The sequence below is a fragment of the Lissotriton helveticus genome, chromosome 5_1 (assembly GCF_964261635.1).
Source record: "Lissotriton helveticus chromosome 5_1, aLisHel1.1, whole genome shotgun sequence".
NCBI lineage: Eukaryota > Metazoa > Chordata > Amphibia > Caudata > Salamandridae > Lissotriton > Lissotriton helveticus.
Genome location: NC_136065.1, coordinates 421,649,844 through 421,670,380, shown reverse-complemented (window position 1 = coordinate 421,670,380; position 20,537 = coordinate 421,649,844). Strand labels below are relative to the sequence as shown.

Genomic DNA, 20,537 nt, shown 5'->3' with positions numbered 1-20,537 from the left:
CGCCCACCTGTGTTGGCGTTCTTCCCCTACTGTTCCTTCCCATTCGCTTCCTTTCATTAGCTTTCTCCTGCTTCAAATGTCCCGCCCCAAGGCCCCCACCCCTTCTGTTCTGTCACCTTTTCTTTTGCTCTTTCCAGGTTTCTCTTTCCCCCTGCTGCTTCCCTAAACCAGCGCCTGCTCTTTCATTTCACCGGAGCGTCCTTCTCAACAGGCGCCTTCTGTCTGCCACTGCGCGTGTGTGCGTGCGTGTGGCGCGCGGGGAAGAGGCGGGGCCACTTTAGGTCAAAACTTCAACCTGCTGTAGTTACTGTGGCACTGGACACCCAGCCAGAGATCTTCAAGTCGCTGTCTCTGTTGATGGAGGGTGTGGTGTGGTGCTGATGTGGGTTGGCATGACAATGATTGACATCCCAGCTCGCTCCCACCACCCGCGACCGTGAGAAGCATCCTGTGCAGCAATGCACGGACGCAGAGCAACGACTCGTGGAAGTGTCCGCCTCTGCACCCTGGATCTTGTTTTTTAGGAAAAGCGCGAGGTGCATCAAAAAAAACCAAGTCCCGCTTGACTCCCCCTAAGCAGAATGACGCGCGTGTCTGTGCTGTGCCGGGAGGGCTGACTCTGCTGGAAAGTGGGAGATCCGGGAGGAGCGGGGGCTCGGGCAGCCCCGGATGCCTGTGCACGCAGCCAGAGCTGCCGCGCGAGATTCATTGCTGCAGCCCACTGCCATTTCATCACCAAGGCTCCCTTCGCATCTTTCCTCTGCCTCCTCGGTCCCTCGGCAATTACTGCAGCCAGCAGCCCCAGCCTAATTCCCTCAGCACCGCTCCATGATTTGCTAAAGCGATCTCTCCAATGGGCTATAAAGCGCCGGGTCGGTGTTTGGCAGACCCTCACTCGCAGCCTTTGTTCACCTAATACCTGCTCTCTCTCCCCCCCCCCCTTGCACTTGCTGCTCTACTTTCATCCTTCTTGTCGCACGCGCCCGCCACCCAGCCGTGCGCAGACACCACGTACAACAAACTGCAGAACACCTTTCACCCGCTCTGGAACACCCAGCATGGATGGTCCTGCCCGGCATGACACCGGAGGATGCTAACTTCAGGAGTCGCCCCAGTGTGCTAACTTTCCGTTTCTCCTCTGGGTTTTCGGCTCAGGCGCGCGGTTTCATTTTTTAATAGCTGGTTTCCTGCAACTGGGTCCCTGCTGCTGTTTTGTGCGCGTTCCTCTCTTTTTATGTTCAACAGTAGACGTGATCGGTGCTCTTTCGCTCTTCCTCGCGAGGTTACACATGCATTTGCCTCCGCTTGTTCTGGGCGTCCAAGCTGACCCGACACAGCTGCCGAATAACTCTGCGTTTCACGAATAAATAAAACATAAATACTGCCTCGCCTCTGTGCAGACATGTCCTCGTTTTTGGGAGCTTCGGCGACATCCGCACTTCTGAACAGCTAAAGCAACCAATGACTGTCAATCTGCTATGGAATACACCCATTTCTAAGTTTGTTTTTTGCGTCATTTTTTCTGTTTGGAGGGGCTGTCCAAATGGATGAGTACATGAAGATCTGATCCCAATTTGTGATACGTGACCATGAGGATAAAACACATTTTAGGCATCAGGTAAGAATCTTATCTCGTTGGTGTCTTTAAAAGCATGTCGCCTCTAGCTAATGTGGGGCTGTTTTTATCTTTTTTTTCTTTTCTCTTTTTACAGAGGATATACTCTTTTTTTTATTGTGTAACCAATGCACCTTCATTGTTTTATGTGTGTGCTTTTTCCCCTTTCCTGTTTTTTGAAAGCAGCATCACTTTGGGTACCATACAGCCAGATTGGCTTTATTATTTCCCGAATTCCAGAGTGAATTCCCTTAGAATGTCAAAAAACAAATCTTTCTTTATCCTGTTTTCTTTATTGAAACAGTAAGATGTAGATCAAATTGCACGTGACCAGCTGCTATTTAAACAGCGACTAGACTAGATTCTACATGCAAAGATTTGTTTTGTAAAGGTGATGGTCTATCGCACATTCAGTATTGTTGCATATTTTCATTTTCAATGTAAGTGCTTAAAGAACAAACATCGATCACAAGATCCCTGTAAGATGTTTTATTATTGCTCCTTGGATTCTGGTGCGCGCATTATGCAATTCTACCCATCACCGCATCTGAGATAGGAGTCGCATATTTTAGATGATCTGCAAACTCCCGAATGGTGCCTGCATCCTTGCTGCGAAGTCTGAACGCACAAGTAGGAGTGAAGCAATGGGTCGTATGCCTCGCATAATGGAGAAAGGCAGGTGTATGTACAGATAAAGTTTGAAGAAGCGTTCCTGCATTGTTTGCTTATCATGACCGCATGGTTTTAATCATTATTTGTGCATAATGCACGTCTACGGCTGTGCGACGTTTCTATTTGACAACACTCCGACTCTTATAGGGAGGCAGCGTAAATGTCACTCGCATGTAAGGCGATTTAACTCTTAGCTGCGCATGAAGTCGGGGCATTCCTTGGAGACGGTTTGATGTTGTCTCTGTCTCCTGACAAGGGACTTTAGGAACAGAGCGGCTCCTCTCTCATTTGTCCGCTAGGGGGCGATAGACTCCTACGTTGGCTTCTCGCTGTTGGAACTGAATCTCAAATGGGCTGCTGTTCCCAGTACAAAGCATGGCGTTGTGGAGCCAGAGGATGAGTAGGAGTCTCTCCAACACCCTGCCTTTGGATTCCTGAAGGCGGTGACTGCTGGAGGTGCTTTTGTTCGCACCTAACTAACGTCTCGCGCTTTCTCAGCCCATAGATTCACGTGACACTAATTAGGGCCCGCCTTCCCAGCACGGTTTACCTTTTTCTATTACTTCGGTAAAAATCTTTTTCTGGGAGGCGATGGCTACCTTTGTCTTTTTGTCATTTAGACAACCCATTCGTTCCCCTTTCCTACAACAGCCTCTTTTTTTTTTACTCTTTTAGTAGATAAAACAATAGAGACGTAGCACAAAATGCTTCACACAGAACAGCGTTTGTGTACGATTACTGTTGTTACCTCTCAAGTAAATGGTACTCCCCTTTTCGGTCTCCGTAGGCTAAAATGTCAGGTCGACCCTAGGACCTGCATATCACGCTCGACCTTAGAAGCGAGCACTTCACTGGTGAATCTTTCAAACTATGGCGCACTTTTTAAAGACTGGACATACGCACTGCTTAATACTGGAATCGCCGTAAAACATGATAAGAATTGACTCAATTTTTTTGGACATATATCATAATATCATATAAACTGGTTCCTTTTTTATAGGAAACCTATGTTAAAATCGCAAATTCTATTTTACACAACGTTTTTGCAAGAGGAAATCTTTGCTGGTTATGGCATTTCACATTACAGAAAAATCCCACAGGTGGGTGTGCTGCGTGTAAAACTGTCGTGCACATTGTGACTAACGAGACGTAGGGGCGAGACATGGGAACACTTCTCTTTGCGAAGACACGTCACCATGCTGAATGTTTAACCGTAACCGACGCAGGTGGTATGTTATAGACAGGGCACAAGTCCTAAAAAAAGAAGTGGGGGGACTCTCCAAGGTAGGCGTGGTCACAGGAAGTGACATCACGACAGGAAGTGACATCACGACAGGAAGTGACATCACGACAGGAAGTGACATCACAACAGGAAGTGGCATCACAGCAGGAAGTGACATCACATGTAAGGCAGATCTATCATTTGCATATAATGCAAGATTTAACAATTGAAGCTGCTTGGTACTTAAGCCTGTGACTTAAGGTCCCTGCATGGAGGAATTAGCAGCCCAAATGTGGATGAAGTTTGGCGAAGGTGACATGAACACATTTTCAAAACGCTACAGGAAAGTTTGACTGCAAGATTTAGTATACATTACAGGTTCCCAGAGAGGCTGCTTCCCACACTCGACAATGACTATTACACACAGTAGGGCTCCATATTCACGTTATTCTATTGATGAGTGTTATATGTTATCTCCCCACCTATTGTAAACTAGCGACTCTGTATTAAATAGTTTTGTCCCAGCTGCCTCTCTCTAGCTGTGGCTAGATTTATTTATTTTATTTATAAAGTTTTATATAGCGCGAACTTGATCCCGAAGGATATCAGAACGCTTTACAATTTGCAGCAAAGGTAACAAATCAGAACATTAGTCTAACATTGGGAATCTTGGCTGAAGACAATGGAGCTGCCGGGGCATTAGCTTGGGTCAATGCCTAAATTTTAGATATATTAACTGGCCATTGTATTTATTTTAGCAGATTTATTTATTTCTATTTATTTTAGGAAATGTATTTAGTTTTGGTATATTTTAGTTTGACTTATTTGCCTTAATTTACTTCAGTGCAACAAAATATAAACATTGCTTTACTTTGTATTAATACTGTTTATTTTTGTGATAGTTCCTAAAAAAAGGGCCGATTATGACTCATGCATTGTAATGGTTGTTTCCCCCTTTACAGAGACTACTTACTATAAAATCGGGGTGGGCCTAGCTCATGATGTCATTTTGTGGGGACCCCTTGAAGAAAGCGGGCAGAACCTTTGCAAAACTTTGTGCCCCCCTATCCAGTAGTGCAATTATCCAAACACTGACAGGATTGAGCCTAAATTAAAAATATACTGACATACGTAATGCCAAGTCAGACGTCATCATGGAGTCATGTTTAAATGAACAATCCAGCACCATCCTACACCTCCCCATTCCACAAAATTATACAATTCAGACCAACAACACAAACTAGAAGGGGGCGTTGCTGTCATCATTAAACATTCCATGTGGAAACAGCGACACACGGAAGAACACACAAGGGTACACCATCATACTACTTACATTTTGTAGCCTGGTGTCAATTGTTCAATGCAGGGCGTAATTTGTGCCAGTGCTTAGCGCCGGCACTTAATTGGCAGGGCCGGGTCTAGTGGGACTCTGATTCTACACGCACGAGGCGCACAGTGCATGTAAAATGTTTTCATTTAACTTACAGCACACTTGCTAGTACTAATACTTAATTAACTCCTCAAGTCTCGTGCAGCCGCATCGCATTGTGTTTAGTTTTTCACATCTCAGTTTACCCTTAATTGTTCACGATCACTTGAATAATGAAATATTCTGAGTGGGAGAGCTCTTTGGCAGCACTCTGCCAGGTTTCTCTCTCGTCACTCTCATGCTGCTGTGTTAAAGAGCCTTGGTTCTACCGCACAAAGAATTAGGGTGACCAACTGGCATTGGTGCAAATTCAGGACGGTGAGTGTAAAAATTCAGGACAAAGGGTCAAAATTCAGGACACAAATTCAGGACAGGAGGTCAAAATTCAGGACAAAACTTTAGGACAATAGGTACGTTTTACAGACACATCAGAGGTTGTACAATAGTATATAAGTAAGCCCAGCCATTTCCAAAAGTATTCAACCATTTGCAAACCTATCCATCATGTATCCTTCCATCTATCATTTCACTCATCCATCCCTTCATCCATCCCCTCATCCATCCTTTCACTCATCCTCCATTATCCATCCACCCTTTCACCCTATCCATCTGTACACTTATCCATCCACTCTTCATCCCATCCATCCATTCACTCATCCATTCAGCCATTTACCCTTTCACCAATCCAGCCATCCTTTCACTTACTAATCCTTCCACCCATCCACTCTTTTAGTCATCCATCCATCCTCCCTTTCTCTCTCCATCGACCCTTTCACTTAGCCTTCCTTCCTTCCATCCATCCATCCACCCACCCATCCATCCATCTACTCATCCACTCATGAATCCATCCATTGCCCCTATCACTCATCCATCTATCATTTCACTCCTTCACACATCTATTCATCCTTTTGTCCATCTACTCTCCCTTTCACTCACTCATCCATACTTACACCCACCCTTTCACTCATATGTCCATTCATTCACCCTTGCACTTATCAATCCATCCATCCATCATTTCACACATCCACCTACCCCCATCATCCACCCACCATCCGCACACCCACTCATCCATCCTTTCACCCACCCACCATCCAATCCACTGATCCATCCTTTCACCCATCCACCATCCACCCACCCACTCATCCATCCATCCTTTCACCCACCCACTCATCATCCATCCATCCATCCTTTCACCCACCCACTCATCATCCATCCATCCATCCTTTCACCCACCCACGTATCCATCCATCCATCCCTTCACCCACTCTCCATCCATCCATCCTTTCACCCACCCATCCATCCATCCCTTCACCCACTCTCCATCCATCCTTTCACACACCCATCATCCATCCATCCATCCATCCGTCCTTCCCCTCATCATCCATCCATCCATCCCCTCATCATCCATCCATCCTTCCCCTCATCATCCGTCCATCCTTTTCCCTCATCATCCATCCATCCTTTTCCCTCATCATCCATCCTTCCCCTCATCATCCATCCATCCTTTTCCCTCATCATCTATCCATCCATCCATCTGTCCTTCCCCCTCATCATCCATCCATCCTTCCCCTCATCATCCATCCATCCTTTTCCCTCATCACCCATCCATCCTTTCCCCTCATCATCCATCCATCCATCCATCCTTCCCCTCATCATCCATCCATCCTTCCCCTCATCATCCATCCATCCTTCCCCTCATCATCCATCCATCCTTTCACCCTTCCCCTCATCATCCATCCATTCCCTCATCATCAATCCATCCATCCCCTCATCATCCATCCATCCACCCTTCCCCTCATCATCCATCCTTTCACCCACCCCATCATCCATCCATCCATCCTTCCCCTCATCATCCATCCATATATCCATCCTTCCCCTCATCATCCATCCATCCATCCATCCATCCATCCATCCTTCCCCTCATCATCCATCCTTTCCCGTCATCCATCCATCCTTCCCCTCATCCATCCTTCCTTCCTTTCATCCATCCTTCCTTCCTTTCATCCATCCTTCCCCTCACCCATCCATCCATCCTTCCCCTCATCATCCATCCTTTCCCGTCATCCATCCATCCATCCCCTCATCCATCCTTCCTGTCATCCATCCATCCTTTCCCCTCACCCATCCTTCCATCCCATCCATTTATCCTGCCCTTCATCCATCCATCCTTCCCCTTACCCATCCATCCATCCCATCCATTTATCCTGCCCCTCATCCATCCATCCTTCCCCTCCATCCATCCATCCATCTCCTCATCCATCATCCTTCCCCTCACCCATCCATCCATCCCATCCATTTATCCTGCCCCTCATCCATCCATCCTTCATCCTTCCCTTCATCCATCCTTCCTTTCATCCATCCTTCCCCCTCACCCATCCACCCATCCCATCCATCTATCCTGCCCTTCATCCATCCATCCTTCCCCTCCATCCATCCATCCATCCTTCCCCTCATCCATTTATCCTTCCCCTCATCCATTTATCCTTCCTCTCATCCATCCTTCCCCTCCATCCCTCATCCTTCCCCTCATCCATCTTTCCCCTCATCAATCATCCAGCTACCCTTCCACCCATACATCCAGCTATTTTCATTTTCTCTCCATCCTTCCCCTCACTCATCAATCCAGCTATCCTCTCTCATTATCCATTTATTCAATCTTTCATTCATCCATTCACCCTTTCACTAATTCATCCAGCCATTCACACATCCCTTCACTTACTCACTCGCCCACCTTTCCATATTAATTTTGAGCTGAGCCCTTTTGAGAAGAGGCCCATCAAGAACTTCACCCTCGCTGCAGGGGCCGTTCCAGGACTGGGACAGAAGCCACCCAGGGCGGAGACAGGATCCACCACAGGGGGGGACAAGAGCCATCACAGGCGGGGGTGGACTGGAGCCACAACATGCGGGACAGGAGCCATCACAGGCGGGGGTGGACTGGAGCCACCACATGGGGGACAGGAGCCATCACAGGCGGGGGTGGACTGGAGCCACCACATGGGGGACAGGAGCCATCACTGAGGGGAGGGCAGGAGCCATCACAGGCGGGGGTGGACTGGAGCCACCACATGGGGGACAGGAGCCATCACAGGCGGGGGTGGACTGGAGCCACAACATGGGGGGACAGGAGCAGGAGTCATCACAGGAGAGGGAAGGTGATCCACCAGGGTGGGCATGCAGTATTCTAGTATCATCTTGGGCTTCTCGCCCCCTCCTGCACAAGACAACGAGAAGACAGGCTCTATGTCCAAAATGCCACCCCCCACTGTGATATACAGTACTTACAGAAGATACTCTAAGAGAACTGATTGAACTGATTATCCTCCATACTTTGTTCATCAGTGTGGGTGCGATTGTGCCATTTCTTTATTGTATTACATTATGCATGTTTGAAGAACCGAGTTTTGCTTACAATTTAGTGACAGTAATTAAGCTCGGTGAAGAGAAGCACGTGCTGCCTCGGTGTAATCAGGGGTGTAATCTGGCCGAGTCTAGGATGTTGGGGCCCTGGGTAGAAATGGATGTGTGAGCCCCCCTCTAAATAGCAGATACAAGACGCATTCAGGGCTGTTTGCATGTGAATGGATGCCCCTGCTCCTGAAGCTGCAGCCCCTCCCTCTCAGTCACCTTCGAGCACCTCTGACCAGCTCATCAAGGGCTGGAGGTGTGAGGCTGTCCCCCCCCCCCTCCCTCTCAGTCACCTTCAAAGCGCCTCTTAACAGCTCATCAAGGGCTGGAGGTGTGAGGGCTGCCCCCCCCCGCTGTGCCTCTACAGTGCTGCTGCTGCTGGGGGTCGGAGCTTTCATACAGCCTCGGAGTCAAGAAGGGAGGTGGGGGCAAGCTGTGCCCGGTTCAAATTACGGAAATGCTTTATTTACTTTGTGCGCGCCGCGCTCCCGTTTTTTTAATGGTGGACGCGGTTTTGATTTAGCAGGGTGGACGGCGTCCACCCTGAAAAACCCTCGGAAATAAGTGGGGGGATGCCGTCCACCCGCGTGGTACCCCGACTCGTGCCCTGGTTATAGATTTTCACGTGTGCTTACCTTCAAGGGACGCACCGTCCTCATGTCAAGCCTCACATGTGGCGTGTGCCCTCATTTCAAGTCTGACATGGGCTTTCCCTCATTACCACTGAAAGTGTTCAAACTACTGCGCAATTGTTTATTTATCAAGGCAGAAATTAAAGCGTTTCTGTTTGTGCGATTGCACTTGTGACTGGGTTTGTACATGTATTTGTGTTTGCGGAATTTCTGTGTGCTCAGGTGTGTGCGGTCCTGGGCCTGTCTGTTTATCAGTGTGTGTAGGCATGTGTGTCCGTATCTGCGGTGTTTTAAAAAAACAAATGTATTTAACTTTTTAGTGCCTGTGCTTGCGAATGAGCGGTATGCGCAGGTGTGTGGCACAGAGTACCGTAATGCATGGAAAGTTTCTAAATACCAAGAAATCATGTTAGCTAGTTTTCTGGCTAATCACCGCGCGCAAATAAAGCCACACATATATCTATTCATCCATTACTGTGTTCTACAGAGAAGGGGGAGCTGGGGCGAGCGGAGGGGGGGGGGGGGGAGATGGGAGGGAAGAGAAAGAGAAAGAGTGAGAGGTAGAGAGAGAAGGAGAGAACTCGAGGGAGGAGGTTGGGGTAGATCTGTGACCTACACTACAATTTTGCGAAATGTTTTAATGGCATTGTATGCGCTGCGTTTGCTTTTTCATTTCTAGTATGACAAATGAGCGCACAGTGCAAGTAAAACTACAGCCAGAATAGGGTGTGACTAGTGGGCGCGAGAGAATGAGTTCATGCCAGCCTCGGGGCCCCGCCTTTTCATCCCTGTCACTCTCCAAGTGAAGAAACGTAGACATACACGCACGGACAAAATACACGAGGAGTTATTATTGTATTTAAAGTACACCTTCTACAACATGTAACTTATCACACCTGAAAAAAGTGTGCAGGTGTGTGTATTTCCTTTTTTTCTGAGACTGCTGTTTGGTACAATGAACGGTAGCAGAATGAGGATGGATATACTTAATTCTAGACGTTTTCAAAACCTTATCATTAACTATGGGGGTAATATTTTTTTATTTTTTTTAAGTGGGATTACTGTACATTTTATAAAGCAGCAATAAGTAAAGGGTGTATTCTTCCGGTCAGAATGCCCACAATTGTCCTTATTTCTTCATGAGTGCCCGTTTACAAACTGCCACAGTCCATACATGAATCTAGCTCCATGCATCCATCCGTCTGTACATCCAGCCATCCATCCATCCATCCTTCCATCCATCCATCCATCCATCCATCCATCCATCCGTCCGTCCGTCCGTGCTCCCATCAATTCAGCCTTGACCAATCAATCCACCAACCCATTCATTTGTAATTTCATCCATTTACACACTGCCATCATCCATGTATCTATCCATCCATCCATCCATCCACCCATCCATCTGTCCTTCCATTAATTCAGTCTTGACCCATTGATCCACCAACCCGTTAATTTGTATTCCATCCATTTACACACTGCCATCATCCATTTATCTATCCATCCATCCATCTATCCATCTGTCCTCCCATGAATTCAGCCTTGACCCATTGATCCACCAACCCATTCATTTGTCATTTCATCCATTTACAAACTGCCACCAATTGCTTATGAATCCATCTATGCATCCACCCATCTGTCCTCCCATCAATTCAGCCTTGACCTATCAATTTACCAACACATTCATTTGTAATTTCATCCATTTAGAAACTGCCATCATCCATTTATGAATGCATCCATCCATCTTGTCATCTCTGACCCATTGATCCACTAGTCCATCCATTTGTCATTCGTTCCAATCCTGAATCCATCCGTATGATTTAAGCTTGAGTTTAGCAAGACCGGTTACTGCTATATGACTAGAAATGGGAATATTATAATTGAAATGTTCCCTTTAAATCTGCAAAATTCTCCATGAAAAGTTTGATTTTCAGCAGTAAAGTTATTTTTTACATTATACCTCAACTTACATCATGCTGTGCATGTGCTGCAACCACATCTCTTCTCTGTATGGTTTCCTACACACCACTAGTTCAGTGACCTAGTATAGAACAGGAAAGCTGTGGCCACACAGAAGAGATGCAGCCTGACACAGGGAGATCTTAGGCCAACCTTACTTTGAACAGTCAAAGTGAAAACATACTCAGAGGCAGTGGCGGCCAGCACAGATGGGAGGAAGGGGGAGCGGGAGGGGGCAAAGCAGGGGAAGCAGGAAATAAAAAACAAAAACGTACCTTTTCGCCGCTTCTTTTCCTCATCTCTCCTCCATAGTCCTCCCTCACTGCCCTGAACAGGAAGCACACCCAGACTCCCAGTCAGCCAGTCATAACGCTGTCTTAGCAGAATTTTGGTTGGTCTGAGCGCCATGTTTCAGCACTCAAACACTGACTGAGAGCCTGGGCATGTTCTCCATGAAGGCTGTAATGCAGACAAGCAGTCATTGTGCACTTAAGAGGATGCTACCACTCTTCACCTGCCCCGCCCCCTTACTCAAAGTGCCGGAAGTAGGACAAAATAAAATGATAATAAGGCCAGTTATTATAATTTCATTTTCCCTTTATTTCACTGCTAAAAAGCAGTGGGGCTACGCTCTTCCGCATTAGTGGAGGAGCCGCCACTGCTCTGAGGACAAAACATTCAGGAGTGACCACCCCAGAGCAGTAGCACCAAGAACCATACCTCCGGTAAAGCCGCTGGAGCAGACCTAAACAAGTTTTCACTTGTATCCAGGGCTCCCTGGTGTTAACATTGTTCATTCCCTCTAGTTAAGCACGTACCAGGCTTCACTCCTCCTAGTTAAGCATGTACAGTGCCCCCTGATTTTGCATACCAGATGTGGGCATAACAGTTTGCCTTGGATTAATCCTGAGGCAGGAGTGACGTTTTGATTGTGCTACTGAAATTACCAAAATTCCTTAATTTCTGCTCTATCAAAATGTGGGACATTTCCCGAAATTTAGCATTATGTCAATTTGTGTAACTTTTTTTTACTTGAGCAGGCACCTCACTCAAAACATATTGTGCGATTCTAGCAGGGACTTGTTTGTAAAGAAAAAGTCTTGTTGAGAGTCATTTCCACCTCAATCCGGCCTTCTGCCAGTATGTCTTGAGATTTTTTTTTATTTATGCTAGGTGTGCGGATGGGTCAAGAAAAGTGATGCAAGATCCTGGCAAACCAAATGTAATTACAAACACATAATTTCATAACATTTTCATTACATTTTGAAATATTGTCTGGCGGAAAATTATGCAATTTTGCAGCCACTTTGAATATTGAATAGGACATGTAGAAGTCACACTTCTGGTTCTTGCTACAAAGAAGGGTATTTTCCATTGTGTGGTGAGTATGCATCACTATTCTTTGGGTCTTAAGAGTCACAAAGGACCATAAACTCTTCACATGCCTCATTTTAGGCACCGCTGTGATACTTGGGACAAATTCCAAAGCTAATGCTTAACTTCCAAGACTTTATACTCAGTGCTTTAAATGGGCAGGTACTATCAGGGAGTGAGTACCTGCAATTCTTTCATTTGAAAGGTAGAGTACCTGCACTTTTTAGCACTGCTGCAATACATATAATGGGACAGTATCAGCACTTCTCAGGAGCAAACAGGTACTTTGAAGAGGGAGTACCTGCACTTGCATATTTCCAATGGGGTAGTAAACTCCGGCATACAGCCGAACGGAAGTAAGTAAATAAATAAATAAATACAATTTATTACATTGCGTGCGCTGCATCACCATTTGGCTTTGCAGCACGCGCAATGTAATTCATTTTATTTATTTATTTCTTTACTTGCCTCCGTTCTGCCGTATGCTGGAGTTTACTACCCCCTACCCTGCCCCTCTCCCACCCCGCAGCACTCCCTCGAGGAGACGCTGCTGCTATTCAATGCCTCTGTTTAATTTTTTACTTTGTTTTCGTCACTTTTATTAGCTCATTATCCAGCATTTAGGACTTCCATGCTTGTTGGCATATGGCAATATGGACCATTTCGTTTATCTTAACATAAAGACATACTTTAAATTTACCAAGCCCTCGTGTAACTCGTGGTTGGGAATTATTGAATGCTCTTTAGTCCCTCACTGAACTATGAATACATCTGCAGTCAATCCCATCAGAAATTTTTGTGCACAAAAAATTATCTTCACTAGTCTTCAAAATGGTGTTTTCCATCTGAGAAGTATATTGATAAGAGATAATCATTTAACCGCATCAATGCGGCGTCTTTTCCCGCTGTACGCGGCAATTTTGAAATTACCGCGTTACATGACGAGCTCAGCTCGTCATCAGCGCACGGCAGGTTACGCTCATGACGAGCTGAGCTCGTCATCAGCCCCGAAGGGGTTAAAGAAAACTGGGAAAATCAAGTGCATTGGAACCAGTGAGCTCTGACCAGTTTCAAACTGCTTTTCTTCTTGGAATCGAAGGATATTAGGAGGGATGCCTGTTATTGGACACACGGGTTGTCCAATCAGTGCAGTGTATCTATGCCATCTCCTGCACTCTTATTGGTTTCTCCCACTCCAATGATGTATACTATATGATGTTGCTGTTCCATACCCTTCAGTATCCTGGGGAAACTGGATTTTAACAGATAAAGAAAACACCCTTCTTTCCCAGCATTTAACCACATTGATATATAAATGCTAACTTTTCAAACTGTAATACCTCCTGTGTTTAATATTATTATTAAAATAATCGATGAATTTGTACGAATATATTCATAGGAATCACAATTTCACATGCAGTGGCTGGTTTGAGTACAATATTCCTATGCTACCAATCCAATCTTGTGCATAACTTTAGTTGCTGTGCATTCATTGACATGTTATATTTTTAAAGCACCACTCTCAGATATATTAGGTCTTCATTGCCTAATGTGCTTGGGGTGACTCTGTCAACAACCAGCATATAGCAATTCCAAGAGGATAACATACTGCTTAATAACGAAGTTTTCCTCTTGGGGACAATTTCCCCGAAGACAGTTTTCCATATCACGTTTTGAAGCACGCCAACACATTAGGGAATCCATGCCCAATGTTTTACTGTCATAATCATGCTGTGAAGCCCAAGTTAATATTAATCAGGATGATTATTTGTGCGAATATGTTAATATTCATAAAACAGTTTGTTGGCTCATCTGTTTGAAAGGATTCTCTGTTTGAGAGATGATACATTTATTTGCATACATTTTATTTTCATTGACTGCAGGGACACAATCATTCAAGTGATTGAGTAAACCAGCAAAAACTATAGGCAAAAGTTATAAAAAATAACAAGATTTTGCAATTTAGTTAAATATGAAGCATAATTCTCGATAAAAAACGGAAGACTGGCAAAAAAATCCCAGGCAAACAAATTAGTATGTTGACATTTTAATTAACTTTGGCCTTTAGTTAAGCAACATGTTGAAAATGTACCCAATACAGTCAAACAATCATAACTGAAGCGGCAGCGTCGCCAAATGTAATATAGTCTCTGCTTGATGTCCTGTTAAGGTAACTGTAAATTAGGAAAGGCACGCTCAATTAAATTAGGACGCTGTGCCAAAAATATCCCGCTAAATAGCAGCCTACTTGAAGTGCAGCAAGCCATGATATGCTAATACATGTAAATGTCCTTATTGCAAAATATTTCACCTTTTCTAGTGTATGCTTACTTTTCTGTGCAGCCTCTCATTATCTGCTGACAGCTCGTGTTAGAACGATTTTCTTTTTTAAAGAAATCATGACTGTGTCCAGCGATGTGCTTGCTCATCGTGTGTCAGTTTCTTTCAGCTCCACTCTCTACGCGGAAGTGATTTGGCCAGTAATCAATGTTGACTCGTTGACCATGTCACATATCAATTCCACTCAGGTTAACTGAGCTAGGAGTCCATGAAAGAGTTTGCGCTTTCAAGCAGCCTTTAGTAGCTCCAGTAAAGGTGGATATGTGAGGTTACTACAGAAAGTAATAAGTGCGGAAAACGGTATCTCCACGCATGAATTATCAAGAAGTCGCACGCCAGGTGGTTTAATCTGGATACTGTCATCCAAGTGGAAACACGTACATTGGTTCTGTGACTATATTGACTTTTTGAAGCCAACAGCATGAGTGATATAATTGTGCTCTAGAGTGGATGGCACTATCATGATCTTTGATTGTCTGGGTACTTTATGCCTTCTATGACACATTGTCCAATCCCACCCTCTTCCGAAATAAATTCGTTTCACTTTTCTGGTCCACATGCAAACACTCGTTATTGCATGCACTGGTAGTATAACACTTGGATCTGAATTTGTAGATTGGCAAACATTCATATGATTTAGAAGCAGGAATTTTTTAAATGTGTATTTATGCTGATGGGTGTATGTTATATGTTATACTGAAAACCTTTGTCCACCAGCACATTGCTTTGGGCAGGTTTAGGTCTTGCTGCTTCCCAGGTTTATGTAGACATGTTGCAATCCCCCCTTTCTTTAATATGTTACCTTATTTGTTTTTAAAGACTTGCTTTTCATCAGTAGAACATCATTTCAGTGAGTCACCATTTCAATTCATTGTAATGGAGGGTTCCCTGATGGTTTGTTACACACTTTGTTCCATAGACACTTCGGGAAAGGAGGTGTGTGAAAAAGGGTTGATGGATATGTGGTGCATTTCCTCAGTGGGCATAGTGTGACTGACAGGCAGTGTGCACTGTCACTGCACAAATAGCTGTGAGGAGCAGGATAAACAGTTTTTGCAAAAGGTGTGGCAAAACTGTGATATTCAGGAGAATGTGGGCTCATTTGTTGAATTAGCTGCCATTTGTTTTGAATGCGAGGGAGGGTTAAGCACAGAAGCAGTTATGATGGGCGGTACTGGTAGACTTTGATATGCTGAACTGGAATGGATTGAAATGAAGGGAGACCCCATTACCAATGCTGTCTTTTGATACAACTTATATTTTGGTGTGTCTCATTTTATTTTTTCTTACTTACATTTGTTTTTAACATTTGCTTAGTGCACTTTCATTTAATGGGTTTACAGCTTGTATTTTTAGTCGTTACCTTCAGTTGTTTAGTATTTTATTTCTTATGTTGCTGGTAGAAGCCCTAGGTGTAATTGTGTTTGTTACATTAAATCATGCATGTTGACCATCGTCATTGCATCTCAAATACGATCTAAAATTTAGTGTCCGGCAAGAGTAGATTATAATCATTTACTTTCATTTATCTGAAGGACTGTTTTTACTTCATGAATGTCTTTCATGCAGTGATTTGTAAAGTGGGGTTCAACCAAAAAATTAGAGTAACTTGACCACGACAATGTTTTCATTGGGAGCTAGGTATTACAATACTTGTATTTAGGAATAGAGGGACATATTAGCAAGAGCACTATCGCCACTTTAGCGGCACTTTTTGCAATAAAGCGGCAATTTTTTTATCGCCCAATCGCCAAGCTGTCGCTAACAGCAGTTAGCGACAGCTTCCATGCAATGGTGACCTGTTTGGGGCCCGCTTTGCATGTCAGCGATATTCATCGCTAATGACTTGCACAATGGGCGTACCCAAACTGGTAGCGACTGAAAGCAGTCGCTAACACAGCTATCGCCTATAAGCAAAACCCGCGACGCAATGAAAAAATGCCCGCTAACCGCGATTAGCGCCAGGATTTTACACCTGGTAAAAACCTGACTTAGCAATAATAGCCAATGGGAGGTGGATTCTCTGGCCAAGTCCCCACCTGCCTATTTGCGAGATTTTCCTTAGCGATGGGACTTTTATCGCTGGAAATCTCACGTAATAGATGGGATTAGCCGCTATCACGGGATTTTTTATCGCTGTGGCGATAAACGTTGGTAATAGTGCGTTATCGCTGCGATAAAATCCAGCGATAGTAGGAGATAAAAAAATCGCGCTAAGCGCGGTTTGCGACAATGATCACAAGTTGTTGCTAATATGCCCCAGAGAGAGGCAATCCATGAGCTTAAGGCTTGGCGTGAAGATGTGCATCATGCACTGGTGTAGCACACTGCTGGAGGTCATTCAGATCTGATGAAATCTGATGAGAGATAAAAATATTTTGATGAATGTTTATCTAACCCACATATTTCAAAGATGTGTGATGAAACAAGGATATAGGAAGGGCCTTTAAAGAAGGGAAAGGAGCGGGTGGATTTCCACAATGTGTCTTTTTTTCAAGGTTAGAGATCCATTTTTGGTGACTTGATTTGATTTATGATTTTTTGACAAAATGTACCAAGAGCAGAGGTACTTCAGAGCTATTGTAAAAACTAGTGACAAAGGGGCAATGGAGATTTGCTCACCCTACTGCTAAAATGTCATCATCATGAATTGCAGTAGACTGTAATCAGATGTGATCATAACAAAGATAAAATACATTCAATAATTGTTTTTGAATTGAAAGAAGGAACATTTTATATGTTCCAGATGATAGAGATGGCGATCACAAACACTTTATTGCAACACTTGGGTTTTAAATGTCTGTTTAAAGAGGCTATTTTTAACACAAATAAATCAAAAGGCTGGGAAGAGTGGGCACCAAGGTTCTAGCTTGCAACAGAAAACCAAGTACTTCAACTCTTTCTTGGAAACTGTTGGCCCATCAATAGCTGCCCAACGCATTCAACGTTAACGAGAGCTAAGAAACCTAAACAAAAAAGATTGAACTCAACGTAACAAAAGTTTGTGCATAACAATATCTTGAATATTATGTGACCATGCCCACTAACAAACGGGTGGAATTCAAGTGGTGGCTCAGTCAGTGCTTTACTGTATACAGACAATACATCTAATATCTGGGTTCTTTCAGTGTTATCAGTCAGTCATTATATGGAGACTAAAATAGAAATAATAGCAATAGGCAAAATGTCAATTGGGTTACCAATAGGCCTATGTGTATCTTTATTCGGTTTTTTGTTCCTTGAACTGAAAATGTCTTCCATCATGAACCTAGTTCCTGGCAAAAAAAATGATTACTACCACCACCAAAAGGTAGGATTTGGTGTCCTTCTAGGCATTATGAACAGAAGCAAATATATCTACTATATACACGATAACAGTATAAATACATAGTGACATAGATCTTTCTAAAGCTGGGTATATTTATGTGAATTTGAGTAGTCAACAATATGTAAACTTTCTCCTTTTAGCATCCTGATAGAAATGATACCGTCTATAATGTACTGAAAGGGCAACCCCACTGGTATCTCTTTCTGGAAGGTAAAACATTTTCATCCTGGCATTAGTTTTGTAAACTTGTACCACATATTGTGTGAATTTTAAACTCTCAAATGATTTTGTATTTGGATGGGCAAAACAACCTCTTCCTGAATCTTCTTGGCAGATAAGTACAAATGGAATAGTAAGAGGACTTCTAGATGTGAATGAAGCTGGGGGGGGGGGCTGTGGTAGCAATATTGTTATGTCACACATGCTATTGTGAGTCTGAACATCAAAATTGACTTTCCATAAGCTTGTGAATTCTTGAATGTAAAGTAGAAGAGTTTGGTATGATGGTTTAAAGGAGAATAGGACAGACCGTATTCGAAATGTAACTTTTATATAGTATCTGAAGGTATGCAAGTGGGGACTCCTCCTGTGATTAGACCACCAAATTAACTTTCTTCAGTTTTGAGACAGACAAGTCATGATTGAACCAATATAGCAAATAAAATGTTTGAATGTTGAATGGAAACACGCCATGATTCACCCACTACTAAAAAAGCCTAATGCAGACCCTGCTGATACTAAAAACTATCGTCCCATATCACTGCTGCCGATTCTATCCAAAATCTTAGAAAAACACATTCACATACACCTGACGCAATATGTAGCTACGCATCACTTACTCCATCCCTCACAGTCAGGTTTCAGAGCTGGCTTCTCGACGGAAACCACCCTCTTCGGTGTTACAGAAGCTATCCACCAGAATTTAGATAAAGGAGAAACAGTGGCACTCATTCTGTTAGATTTGAGCGCCGCTTTTCACACCATCTCACACACTGTGCTCATAAACACACTGAGCAAAATTGGAATAGGCGGAGCAGCTCTCAAATGGATCCAGGCATTCCTCTCAAACAGAACTTTTCAAGTTTTCTCCCAAAAAGCTTGTTCCAAAACGTACTCTTTTGCTCATGGTGTACCACAAGGCTCCATCTTAAGTCCATTATTATTCAATCTCTACGTAAAACCTTTAGCGGAGCTGGCGGAAAAATCCAGCCTGTCAATCTATTCCTACGCAGATGATTCCCAAATCATGTTCTCACTATCTGCACAAAACTCTAATGATACCTCTACACTCAAGACAGGACTAACTAACATAGCAGCCTCAATGCAATCCAACTTCCTTAAATTAAATGGAGAAAAAACTGAGGTACTAATATTGGGTAAGCAGAAAAACCTTTGGAGCATACAACACTGGCCAGACAAAATGGGGACCCTCCCTACCCCCTCATCACAAGTACGTAACCTAGGCGTACTCCTTGATGACACTTTGAGTATGCATGCCCAATCAGAATAAGTCGCGGCCACTTGTTTTTCCATCATCAAGTGGCTGAGAAAAATCTGTTGGATGTTACCAGAAACAACAAAAAAAACTGTAGTCAACGCCTAAATCACCTCCCAGCTTGACTACGGAAACGTCCTCTATGTTGGCTCAAAGAAACAGATCATCCACAGACTACAGATGGCCCAAAATGCGGCATTCAGACTTTTATGCATAGTGCCAAAAAGAGAATCGATCTCCGCTTTCCGACAAAAACTGCACTGGCTAAACATAGAAAATGGAGTAAAATTCAAAGCACTCACTTACATGCACAAAATTAAATCTGGAACAGCCCCCAGCTACCTCTGCACCTTGGCCACATCCTATACTTCATCCAGAAATCTAAGATCAGCCTCCCACGGCCGTTTTGCGCTCCCCAAATGCAAACTAACACGAATTGGATGGAAATCCTTCACATAACTAGAGCCATCCTACTGGAATTCCCTCCCAGTTTCACTTAGAAATGAAACAAGCTATTCCAGTTTCCGTAAGTTGCTAAAAACCTGGCTGTTTGACAAATAAGTCATCCAGGATTCTCCTTGTTATGGCTTCTCTAAATGCGCCGGGAAACCCTTTTGGGTAGCTGTTGCGCAATATAAATTCTAATAATAATAATAATGTTTTAGTTTTTTATTGCTCAAACTAACAGTCACAAACATATAGTGGTTAGGGGTGATATTGGGGAACTCCAACGAGCTATCATATTGGAAAAAATACTTCAGTTATCCCTTTGCTAACTTTTAAGTTCATAACAAGTACAAGTCTAGTGTAGAACTATAGCTGCAAACATATTTCAAAAAATTGGTTTTGAAAGGAGTAATTATCCTTCTGCACATGGTAGTTTTCTGAACATCTGTAATACGCCCATATAGTAATTAATTCCTCTAGGTGATTTATATTTCTTGCTATGAAAACGAAAGAAAGTTTTAGAAAAAAACAACTCTCTAGCTAGAGAATTGTCCCTGCTTCCTGAGTCAAAATTGTGAAGCTATTGAAAACATACATACTATAAGCAGTACCATACCAT

General features: G+C 43.8%; 1 protein-coding gene across 1 annotated transcript in view; it reads left to right on the top strand.

The window, feature by feature from the left end:
• The first annotated feature begins 1,493 nt into the window (after positions 1–1,493).
• Positions 1,494–20,537, top strand: part of AJAP1 (adherens junctions associated protein 1) — a 584,929-nt gene continuing 565,885 nt past the window's right edge. The window contains exon 1 of the mRNA XM_078640955.1: positions 1,494–1,618. Coding sequence (XP_078497081.1) covers positions 1,590–1,618 — 29 coding nt within the window. The 5' untranslated portion in view covers positions 1,494–1,589. The remainder of the gene's footprint in view (positions 1,619–20,537) is intronic.